This window comes from Coturnix japonica, chromosome 1 (assembly GCF_054131305.1).
Source record: "Coturnix japonica strain WE chromosome 1, WE-NBRP24, whole genome shotgun sequence".
In the NCBI taxonomy this organism is placed as follows: Eukaryota; Metazoa; Chordata; class Aves; order Galliformes; family Phasianidae; genus Coturnix; species Coturnix japonica.
Genome location: NC_140663.1, coordinates 61,190,854 through 61,203,599, shown reverse-complemented (window position 1 = coordinate 61,203,599; position 12,746 = coordinate 61,190,854). Strand labels below are relative to the sequence as shown.

Sequence of the window (12,746 nt, the reverse complement as noted above, 5' to 3'; positions counted from 1 at the left end):
TGGAGGGACATACCTGCACAGACTTCTCTTTGTGGTAGTGAGGCACAGTAAGGTGTTGCTTGGAGTCTGTGAGTAGATTAAGCTGTGCAATCAAACATACTGTCTCTGATTAAATGATTATACTTTCTACCTCAAAAGAAAAATAAAACAAAAAAGACTGCTTGTATTGTCTGTAGCATATGGTATGTATTGGCAGAACATGGTACATTCAGATATTTGCAGAATACACATGAACAGTGACTCTGAAGTGTAAACAATAATTAAAAATATGAACTATCACAAAACAGAAGCTCTTCCCACAGCGTTTAAAATGACCTCCACAGAGCAGTTAGTTATGGAAGGACTGCGCCAGTATTCATCTAGTATATCCTAATAGATTAAGGTAAAATCTTGCCGTGTGTGGTTGTAACTGCAGCTGGTGGTTGATTTTGATGTGAGGATACTGTGTGTTTCCCTGAGCAGTCATGCTGTTCACACTCACAGTAGTGGCCAAGAAGCAGGTCATAGAATCCAAGTGTTTGCAAATTCAGAAGTTACTGGAGATAGTCTGACAAAGGGCATGGGTAATTGCAAGAGGAAAAACTGTGCTAAAAAATATTGTTCTGCATGAGGCAGATGTGTACAAGACTAATGGGAAGAAAAGCATCAGTGAGCTGTATGAAGCAAGAGCAATGGGTGATCATGCTACCTTGATTAGGAGAAAAGCATGTTTCTGGTTAATTAGCAGCATGTTTTTTTCTCATGCAAAACAGACTGGAAGTATCAGGAAGGTAGGCTTTTTGGCAGACTTAGTATGTCCTAGCAGAAACAAAGCAGTAAAAAACCAGACTTAGTGTTTGCCCTCATCCTTCTGTACATCAAGCTGGCCTCTCAGCTTTGTCTCCAGCTTTGGTCAGCAGCTGAGGCTGACTTTAGATGGGCTCAGGGAGAGACCCCAAGAGGCTGGTCTCCTGGTGACAGGCTTAGACATGTCAAACAGTTGAAAACAACACATACATTTCAGTGCTGCTGAAAAACTTTTTGGAAAGCTAGAAAAGATGAGTCCCAAGGGAAGATGAATGAATTCGCACAAAGAGCTTAAGGGAAAATTAGTGGAAGTAACTATATTTTTGTTTGATTTTGACTATGAAGTAAGTGAGGAAAGACATGTGCTCATTTTCTCTCTTACAGCCACCACGAAGCTGAGGTGATCTATCTTGATCTACCTTTAATTTAGGCCGAAAGTCTACTGCTCAGTTCTTATGCAGAGATAGTTTCTTTCATTTTTGGTTTCCTATTTTCTTCCTTTTCTTTTTTAATTGCTGTTGTTTGTATCCACAACTAGTATGGCTTACATTTTAAAGACATGTTTTCCTGCTCTGTATTAAGACCAGATGCCAGATATGGCATGCTGGTGTGAAGGCCACGGGAGAGGCCTGTGCAGTGCTGACAACCTGATGCCATGGATGGCATGGCTGGGTCACAGCTAAGCCTTGTCCCTGCTGCTGACACCCCACATGGAATGGATGGCTGTTGATGGGGCCTTCAGCTCAGCTGGTAGCAGCTCTTCAGAAGCAGTATTGATAGCAGTAACTTTGTGAGGCCACTTATGCTGCTGCAGCCATCAGTCTAACTGCATGCACTCAGCCTGCTCTGCACAGAGGCAAGGGAGGCCCCAGATCATAGAATCATAGCATCATTAAGGTTGGAAAAGACCACTAAGATCATCCAGACCAACCATCAACCCATCACTACCATGACCACATGTGGCAACGTGACCTAGATTTTGAAGTAGCAACAGCAGATCCCATATTTTCTGACACTAAGAGGTTTTGCCTTCTGCAACTGTTCTATCATGCCTGGTTTTCTGCTTCAGATCTATATCTGACAGCACATATCTCCCAGTGTGTTTGGTGTGATTGTTGCCCTATGTTTTAAAATTGCTTAGTGTTTTCTACTTTGGATTTTCATTAAGTTTTCTAGTATCTGTTGCCTTTCATCGTTAATAACTTTTCAGATTCTACTTACCTCTAGATTTTTTTGGGTTGTCTCCATGATCACAGTTTAGTTATCTCAATCTCTATTAGGCACGTTCTCTTTTCCATAACATCCATTCGTTTGTAGCATACCACAAACAGTCTGCCGTGGATAGTTCTAGAATGATTTATTTTGTGACCAGAATTGCAATTTGCCTCCTTCCAGTCCCTAAATTAGCCGCCATCTTTAGTAAAATCAAATGTTTCACAGCACAAGAATAAAACACTTTCAAGCCTATTCACCCCTGGGTTATGCAGTTTCATTTCCCTGCAGCCACTCTCCTTGCTGTGGTGCTCCCAAGCTCCCAAGGAAGCACTGCACTCTGATGCTGCATATGCAATGTGTTCTGCTGGTTCAAATCCAAACTCAGTAGTTGTCTTCAGCCAGCTCTCTTTTTTTTTCTGCTGTTTATAACACAGATGTTGACTTGGTGATAACTGCCTGGATATTTGTCAAACCTGGCAAGCCCTCTTGTGGCTCCTTGTTTCTGACAGCCAGCATTACCCTCACCAGATCCTAGGCAGAGCAGTGCAGATCTCTGTAGAGAAAACTGGTGTTTGTGGAACTCTCATTCACGTCAGCACCTTCTGCCAGTGAGAAGCACCTTATGTGGGGCTGGAGCAGGAGCAGAAAGAGGTGAACTAGAGCAGCCCTCCATTGCTCACAAAATGTCCTTAAATGCAGACGGGACTGCTAGGGTTTCCATCCTTTCAAAAGGCATTTATGCCTTTGTGTTTTCTTCCCTGTTTATATAGGGCTGGTAGAAGTGGAGGAAACAGTAGTGAAAGTTTTTGTGGTGTATTCTTGGAACATCCTCATGAAATCAAAGCTGCCCACAGGTATGAATTACCCACAGGTTATGGACTAACACTATACACAGCTCTCTGGTGTGCAGCAGCACACACACAAGTGACTTTTTTTGTAGCATTTTTTCTACGTTCCCCTATAAAATTGAGATCTGAACATGTGTGACTGGCTGTAGATCAGTTTTTCTGAAAAAAAAACAGCCATTAGGGATCCCAGTGCTGCTTTGTGGGGTTCCTGTGAATATGAGGATGTTTAATATCATCCTCATACTGCATGTGTACAGTAAGCATACCATCCCAGGAAAGAGGACTTGACTTTACTTGGTTAGAACCTCCTGCACACTCAAACTCTTACTTCATAATGTCTCAAGACCCACCTAAAAGGGTTATGTTGTTGTTGTTGGTTTCTTTTCTAGAATGAGCTGATGCACACATTTAATCCAGTATACCAAGACAGTCTCCTGCACAGGTGCTCTCATTCTTTGAGTTGGCATTGAGTTTTTCATCAGCACACCTAGCCCACTCCTACTAGCAATGTTTTGCTGGGATCTAGACCCCCTTTTCCTGTGCACAGTGCAGCAATGCGCAGCGAAATAGTTCTTGTAGCCATTCCAGGTGACATTTTCAATCCTCAGGATCTGCTCTTTCCCCTCTGCCTTCAGCCTTTCACATTCCTGCAGGTCTAAAGTAGTAGATCCCTTTGCAGGCAAGCAGGGCCAGCCAGCCACAGCTTTCCTGCCTGTTTCCACATTCCTTGGACAGAGATCATTTTTTATTTCACAAATAACTATTTTTTCTGACTCAGATATATGCAAAGAAATTGAACTGTTGGCAGGTAATTTTATGGCTCTTGGATTTCCTTGCCGTAGCTGTAAATAGCAGACAAGTCAGACTAAGATTTTTGTCCCCTCTGACAATTTCTGAATGCTCAAGTGATTAAAGTTAAGGCTGTAAATCCTGCCCTTTTGTATTATCAGGTAATAGTGAAAAATAGATTAAATGACTATATTTCAATGACGAATATATTAAAATATGAACAGAAACCCGATAAACATGGGGCCGTTGAAAAGATATGGGATTGTAGGTTGGCTAGAAAGACTTGTAGAAATTTTTCCTTTTTGTAACTTTGATATATTGATATCAATATATATATATATAAATAAATAAATATAATAAATATAATATAATATAATAAATATTATAAATATAAATATAAATATAAATAAATAAATAAATATATATATTATATTTGAAGAGGTTTTGAAAAATTTTGAGGGATTTTAATGCATTGAGCCAACTGCTTTTCAGTGTCACCTCCTCCACACGTGAAAGCAATTGGACTTTGGCTCTGTGTTCATTTGACATATCATCTGCATCAATTTCCTGCTGTGCCTGCGAACAGAGAAGCATCACAAGTGCTGGCCTGAGAGCTGACAGTACTGATGTGATCAAAGAGTGAAAACACAGCAGGTCTCTGTGGCCTTTTGAGGCAGGGGAGGTAGTTGGAGGAGAAAAGCAAAGTCAAGAGGATCTCAGGAAGCCCTTGCGCACAATGAGAAAGTGGTGGCCAGATAAATCTTAGGCATGATTCCTGTTGACTTCTCACCTATATTAGGAAGGACCAAAAGAGCTGTGTCCATTCCTGCTCCCTCTCATGCACCCTAACCCACAGCCCCAGCTGGAGGTGGATGGTATTGGCAGGTAGCCTCCAAGGAAAGGGCTGTGCTCAGCCCCTGCTCACCTTCTTCCTCATCACAGGATATCTAGTGGCATCTTGCAGGGGTTGAAAGAGGGGCTTCACATGTATCCCTGACTATAGTCAGAGAAAGCGTTCTCTTTAGTCTTGGGGAGCTCTAAACATAGCATAGGAATCTGCAACAACCAGCCAACCATGCTCAAGGAGAAGAAAAATCCTCTGCAGCGGTTGGACTGGATGATCTTTTAGGTCTTTTCCAACCTTGGTGATTCTATGATTCTATGATAAATCCCACAAGCCTTATTAGGATGACTGTTACTGATGTGTCACTGAAGAGAAAATGAACCAGAGGAGGAAGATTATACGCTAGGTCCACCTGAGACCCTGGTGAGAATCAGGATCACAGATGATATAAAATACAAGCTCAGCTTACATGCCACCTTCATCAGCGTGAAACACAGCAGCCTACGTGACTAAAAGCAAGACCTGGCAATGGAGTGTGCTTTCTGCTTCACTACGCTCAGTTGCCACCCCATGGAGCAGATGCAGGAAATCCTCAAAAAGTGGTTACTCCAGGGCCTCAAAAACAGTGTTCACACCTTGGGAAGTTGTGATTATACAAGAGCAGAGGTTTTTAGAGGTGTCAGCTGTGGTTGCAGTGTGCAAGTATTGTGAGCAGAGATTCCAGGATGAGATAAGCAATTTTTTAACACTTTCAGGGTTGTTTCAGGTTGGTTCCCTGCCTTTCCAGGACTTCTGCATAGAATGCTAGGAAGATCTGAGCCCTCTCCTAGGGAAACTTTTGTAATGAACACTGAAAGATCCTGATGTGATATTGTGAAGCTTTGTATAAACTTAGTCTGTAAAGGCCTTCAGCATGTGAAGCTCAATCTCAGTCTCCCTGCAAACTACATTAGAACATGATGATCCCCAGGTCAGTCTCTGTTTGTTTGATGGAGGAAGCACACACGGATGAGAGGCACAACTCAGGCATTTTCCCAAATTCCAGTTTCAGTCTTTTCTGGTGTTTAACAAACAGAAGAAAACAAACAAAATAGTTATGAAACAAACAGGAAGTCTGTGAGTTTACTATTTCTAATCTTGTAATGGGTGATTTCTGCTTTCAGAAAGAAATCCTTGGGAAAGAATGGCTTAAGGTATGGTGATTAAGGAATGGTATCAATGTTAATCACAAAACCTTTGGAAGGCATCACCTTACTGTCACGCTGTGTTTCCAGTCCTAGCTGGGAAGATGAAGGAATCTGTCATGGATTTGTGATTGTAGCTATTGGTATTACACATCATAACATCATGTAAAGCTCAGTGAATTGAAGAGTTAATACTCCAGTTCCATGGACTGACAACTTTCTGGATACCTGGTTCTCAGAACAGAAGAATTAGAAATATAATTTAAAAAAAATTCAGAAAACAAAGGAAAAAAAAAACCATTCAGAACCAGAGGTAGCCCAATGATCAAACCTTCCCAAGAAATCCCTCAGATCACTGGTACTTGTCTAGCAAAGACTTGACATGTGCCCTATGTTTACCACAGTGACACTAACTCCTTTCCATTTACTGTGTGAATCACCCAAGAAGTAGTTGCTCTATGCTTGCAGAAATTGTGTGTATTCTGCTTGAAAAATTTATTTACACAGATGTGAACAGAAGTGAGGGGAGGCTGCAGGGAGAAATTCTCCTAAGTAGGAAGGAAGCTAAAGCACGGGGCTAGTGTTTCTGTTGGGAAAAAAATAAGGAAGTGTAATAACTTCACTGGTAACAGGTGCGCCTCATTTCTATTCTGAAGTCATCTGACTTTATGGTAAGGTCACTTGTCTTCCACTGCCCGTTGGGCTGAAGAAATCAGGATCACTGCCTGCCTGCTAGGATGAAGAAAGCTGTGTTTGCACATATTTGCCTCTACAGAAATATTTGCAGGCCTATGATCATCAGTCCCTCACTGCCTCACGAAACTTACATTCGAGTTCTTCAGGACTCTCTGCAGAATGTATTGTAAGCCTTTGACAACTTCTAGATTGCTTTTCTCAGCCTTATACTTTTTCAATAGCTTTCTTGAAGTGTGGGCAGCAAAGCAGCTAGTACTATTTCTAATGCAGTTGTACTGGTACTAAATGCAGATTTAGTAGAGTATGAACCATCACTGTCTGGATTTTATCCTAACAGAAGGTTATATTTCCATTATATCAATTCATGAAGAAGTTCTTATTTCCTTCCTTCTTCACAAGGCTTATTAAATCATTTCATACACTGATAGTCTAATATTCTTACAGGTCTCTAGTGTCACATCAGCTATTATGGATGTGTTTAGATTGCAGCATTGTTCTGCAGGCTAAGCCTGGAGCTTGAAATCTGATCACACCCCGATTCAATGAAGATGTACTCAGTATTGTCAGCAATTTTCTTTTTGCTACTGCCTATCCCAGTCATTTTAAAGATAGCTCTGGTTTGTGCAGTACAATCACAGTAACCACAGTATCACAGGGTGGGAAAAAGTCTTCGGCGCAAGCAATATTGTGCCCTTTCATTATAGATGGGACATTCTGTCCAGTAACATATAAAGTATAGAGACACTGCTATTCAGTTCTTTGGATTGTCTGCATGGTGGGTGTTTGCCTATTACTTTTGGCTACTCAGGCTCTTTTTCATGCTCTCCCTTTCCTAAAAAGGCCATCCTCCTTGTAGAACATGCAATTTTTGGAGCAATAGTCAGCTGTGCAAGACTGACTGTTGAGATAACCCAAACAGGATATTTTCATCTGTCAAACAGCTGTCAGCAATTGTCTAAATGGGTAAGTTACAATTATTTTGGTAATTGTTACTAGTTTGGCCAAGACCGATGCAAATGTTTCGCTCTCATGAAAGATAGGCACTTGGAGATGGAACAATGGGCACAAATTAATTGTCATTACAAGTGAAAAGCATACTTGGGAAACATCAAATATTTAACTGATGCCACTGAAAAAATCATGAAATCCTTTATTCCTATGTTATTGCTAACATGTATGTCCTAGGGCTATTATAATGATATTGCTTTTGTTGCCTTTCTACCTTCTCCCAAGTAATAGCTTTTCACTGTTTTGAGTTCTGACTATATGGTCATTTAACAGACCTGGGGGACAAAGCAAGGTGATTAGATGGCAAAAACTTCAGATCTCCCTGAAGCAGTTATGCCTACTTACCTATTAATTTTCTTGTAGGTCTTGAACAGAAATACAAAAAATGTGCTGCTCTCCACCATATAGACACTTCTTGAAGGTCAGTTCCAAGCATGACTCTAAAATGATTTGTACTGGGCACTGCTTGTTTACCTGGCTTGTTTTTCTTCATGAGTTTTCTGGTGTATTCCTTGCAGGGGGCTGCAATAATAAGGAGAACGATAGAAAAATATATCCCCATCTCCAACAACTCCATGTGAGTGGTGCATCACCATTGCATTCCTTTGGCCATGTCAGACCATTATTTGGCCACAGCAGAAACTCAGCTGATGAAGGAAATGCAGAAGAACCTGGGTATAAATTCACTTTTAACAAGGGAGTTTGTGCATTTCAGTATTTCTTTTACATTTGCTTGGTGCTGGTGCCCAAGGTGCAGAAGACAAATAACAGGCAAGGTGAAGCACGGTGGGATAAAATGGAAATAACTGTAGGTGGGATCCATGCTTTGCTAATGCCTTCTTGGTATGGAGCCAAAGCTGCACTGTGATATAGAATTAGTGAGTAAAAATAAAACCTAGATGCCACAACATCTCCGTGATCTGTGTGCTCCTTTGCAAGAAGAAGCTTTTCTGCAATAGAATCTGCAATAGAATGATACTCTAACACCAAACCACTACTTGTGTACCAGAAAAATAAAGCCAAAGAAAGAGAGAGAAATCTAATTATTACACATATAAAACTTGCTTTCTGTAGCTAAGATTTGGAAGATCAATTTAAAGTGCAAATGGCTGTGGCTATAGATCTAATTTAGTGATAATACAAACTACTTGACAAAAAAGAAAAAAGAAAGAAAGAGCAGATGAGTCATTCTCCTCAGTATATGAAGGTACATTTAATGCTCCTGTGTAATTATTGCACTATAATGACTTCAAATTATTTTGCTTTAACTGAAGAAAAAATCTTCTGTGTTATTTCATACATGTTATTAAGCAACAGTGATTGGAAACCATGGAAGTGTGAGCAATAAACTGTCAGTTTTTGAAGCTTTCCTAGTACTTATATTAGAGGTGATTTAATGACTAATTCAGTTTGTTTTAAAACTCGATCATGTTGTAAGTGATTTCATAGCTCAGGAGTTACAGGGAAGGTATCTGTAGGTCTCCAGCATCTAAGTCACCAGACACATATGGTACAGATGGAACTCCTTATGGGAATGAATTTAGTATGGGTGTAAGAGTGCATGAAATCTTTCTTATCCCCTGGGAACAAAAACTCATTTTGTAATCATCTATTTTGTAATCAGAAGTATTTGATGCATGATTCAAAAACTTTGAGTTGTACAAGTGCAGAATCCTTCAACTTTGATACAAAGAGGAGGCTTTGATGAAGGAAGAGAATCTCCAGTGGGTGCAAAGCAGCAACTTGACAATTTTAGAGATATGATAATGGAATTGCTGAACCGATACATCCCAAGCGTTAACCCTCAAATTATGTTTCTGGGAGGGGAGCAGAGAAACCAACATATGTTTCACTGTGGTTTGCTGGTATTTAGGCAGATGGGTCGCTTTTGTGCTTAAACAGGCCCATGGTATTCACTGGTTAACTCTCATCCTTTGGCTGTTTTGATCTATCCATATTGATATTTATCACACACAGCTACTTACGGAACTCAGTTTAAAAAGTGAAGACAAAGAGAATTAAAACAAAACCATTCAGAAGGTGTCATGCCAGATTTTCCTTGCATGAACTGATGATTTTAAAAAACTTCCACTTTTCCCAGAGGAAAAAAACCCACAGTTTAGAGCAGTGTCCAGGGAGGGAAAGCATTCTCCATTATGCTGTCTAAAACAGCTTAGCTGCTTGGAGGATTATGGCTATAAGTTTTTTGTCCCACTTAAATTAAATCAATACTAAAATTGCATCCACTTAGTGAGATTAGTGCAAAACTGGCAGAGTGCAGCAAAAAAAGGTGTTCCTCTTCATGTCAAAATGTAGAAAGCTGAGAACTGTAATGCCCAGAGACAAGTAGTAAGTGCAGTCCTTTCTAAATGCATGGGAGAAGATAATCTTCTCCATTATGAAGTGATCTATAATTCTCATTGGTTCAATTACAGGAAGCTTTGTGCTAATCCTCTTACTTTGTGTCCAGAAACTATTCATCCAAAATCTGTGAAGAATCATATTAAGGAAGTTCAGTTCCTATGAGCACTGGCATTTCCTGGGCTGCTCATACGCAGCATTTGAAAACCCCAGGAAAGGGAATAGCGCTGAATATCCGCCAGCATGCTTCTACCACACCGCTACTGCTTCAGCAGCTGTCTCAAGAGATTATGGTCATAACAAACTGAAGATGCATGACAGAAAGTGTCAGAACTAGAGCAAACCAAAGCTGGAGAAAGAACAGTCGTAGGGACAAGCAGGAACAGCAAATGCATGCACAGGTATTTAAGAAGCAAGCTTCTTTTCAAACAAAGGGAGACATATTATAAACAGAACTGACATACACAGCACCCTGCTCACTCTAATCGAGCCCCAAGATCTAGCTTCTAGTTGCCAAATTTTCTTTCTTAAATGAAAATGCTGTGATAGTAATAATAAAACTTTCTGGCCTTATGATGTTTTTAACTTACTTCAGTGTTAACATGGGACAAAACTTTGCCTAGCAAGGGCCCGTGTTGCGCTAAGTAATGTTATGTTTAGCTCTCACCCTCCAGATAAGCATTCAGAACCACTTGGGAAGGCATTATTTTTTTCCCACAATTTTCTACTTTCTGCAGTGAATCCGTTCTAATTACTTGTCTCTTTCCTCTAAAATACTGGAGAGGTTTTTTTGCCCTCTTTCTAACTGAAGTTTTCTAACATTTATTTCTAACTCTTCGCTCTTGTTTGGCCACTTCTAAGCTGTGTTAATGAGACCACAATGACATAGTTGGAGATGAACGCAACATCTAGAAGATTCTTTTCTTCTCCAGTATTCAGTTCTAAATGAATTCAATGATTGTTCCAAGGTTTAACTCCATTATGTATGGATACAATGGCGAACATTAAAGTATGGTCGCCTTCATATTGCTGAATAACCTCCAACATATTGGGAATATGATAGATAATATCCTATTGCCAGGTCTAAATCTGCACGTCATATTTTTTATTTAAGCAAATACTGATAAAAATGTTGAAATTTGTGAATTTTATCGATTACGTGACTCATGAAGGAACAATAGTTTGGAGGAGAGAGGAGCCAGAAAAATTTGATCTCTATTTCCCACCAGGTAAGATACAATTTATATGCATAACACTGATGAAAAATCATGTTAGAAGAAAATGAATGGCATGTTCAGAAAAAAAGTAGCTCCCATCTGTATCAACTCACTATATCATCCCCATCTTTGTCATCTTCCTAACAAAAACTTTTAACAGCTGAATGGCAAATGAATGCTGAGAGATGGAGGAAATTGATATGTTCAGTTCATATTTTGGACTAGATCCAAAAAAGAGATTTAATTGCTGCACTAAACCTGCACTGACCCCACTTACTCTCAGTTAACATACACAGAGATATCTACATGTGAATATGAAGAAGCCCTGAAGCACAAATACTTGGGTATCACAGATCACAAAGTGAAGCAGTTGGAGCATCTCTCAGTTTACACTGCCATTACACACACTTGTCGTGCAGTGCTCTGCCTCTTCCCAAGTCCCCTGCCTGCACTTCCCCAGGAGCAGCAGCAGGCCCAGGGAAAGCTCTGCCACTCACACATAGCAGAACCAAAATCTATAAGTACAGGAGAGAATAAATATTGCAGGAGTCATACCTGTAACAAACCTTTGCTTGGTGTTTCTTTCAAGGCTTACTCACACTCGTTTCCCTCATTTTTTTTTCCCACAAGACAGTAGGAACCACTGCTATGGTGTCACAAAAACAGGCAAAATTCCAAACCATAGCCTAGATACATTATTCCTCAGACTATATTTATTGTCTCATCTCTCTGGCTTCCCATAATCTACCTAGTAAAGCTTGCAACTTATGTCATAACAATTAGTCCTGAATCTTAACAATGTACATTTATCATTATGGCTTTTTGGGGATGCTGAGTGAGAATATGGAGCATATGAAGGCAGCTGAGGAACATGAGCTCTAACACTTGGGTGTGGGAATGTGGCAACACCAGAAACAGCAGGGAGGCAGAGGGACATGAGATGATAGCTAAGCATGGACAAAGCCAACAAGTGCTTCCTCCCTCCCTCCTTGGAAAGCTGAAATTTTGTTGGTATTTCCTTGAAGATGGTCTTCCAAACTTGCTAGAGTAGCAGACCTCAGGGAAGATGGACTCAGTGAACAGGTTGATGTTTTGGCTGGAACAGCAAAGATGACTGCCATCTCTTTGCATCATGCATCAAAGTAATCCATTTTAATGACCCACCATCAGGCACTTCCTAATGAAGATGACCAAGCAAGGAGTGCAAGATGGGAAACAAATCAGCCCAGATGCACTAATGAGGCTGTGAAGGACAGTGGCACGAGTTCACTTATTTTTGCTAATTGCCTTGCATATAATGGGCATGTTTGAACCCTGCACAAAAAGGACAGCTTATACAAGCATGCCTTCACCCACAAGAAAGCCCAGAGAGCACTTATCAGTGTAAGTTTTTGAAAAAAAAAACATGTCTAGCATTAGGAAAAGAGCCTGAAGTGACTGTTCAGTCCTTTCTGCCTTGCCAAGGTCAGATCAAGTCTAATCTGAACTACATAAAAAAACATTTAGCTAATTTTCCTTTATGAAGACTAACCATTGAGCTGATCTCTGCATTCACCTCTGTCAAATCTATTCTTGTGGTTTACTATTTTCATGATTAGAAAGCTGGTTGTTTTTATTTTTTATTTTCTGTAATGGCTACCATAAATCTCCCATGCTGTAAAGTAAGTTCATTACTTCTTAAACTTAATGAGTTCTGGATTTGGAGAAGCAATTATTCTCATTTGCTGCAGTTGTCTTAGGTCGTTTTTGTACACTACCATTGCAGCTCCATTCAGATGGCTCTTTGACTGAGCAGTCC

General features: G+C 40.2%; 1 protein-coding gene across 1 annotated transcript in view; it reads left to right on the top strand.

Moving 5' to 3' along the window:
• Nucleotides 1-7,755, top strand: part of ST8SIA1 (ST8 alpha-N-acetyl-neuraminide alpha-2,8-sialyltransferase 1) — a 157,653-nt gene extending 149,898 nt beyond the window's left edge. Inside the window, exon 5 of the mRNA XM_085542144.1 lies at nucleotides 7,734-7,755. Within this exon, the coding sequence (XP_085398270.1) occupies nucleotides 7,734-7,740 (7 nt within the window). The 3' untranslated portion in view covers nucleotides 7,741-7,755. The remainder of the gene's footprint in view (nucleotides 1-7,733) is intronic.
• The last annotated feature ends 4,991 nt before the right edge of the window (nucleotides 7,756-12,746 follow it).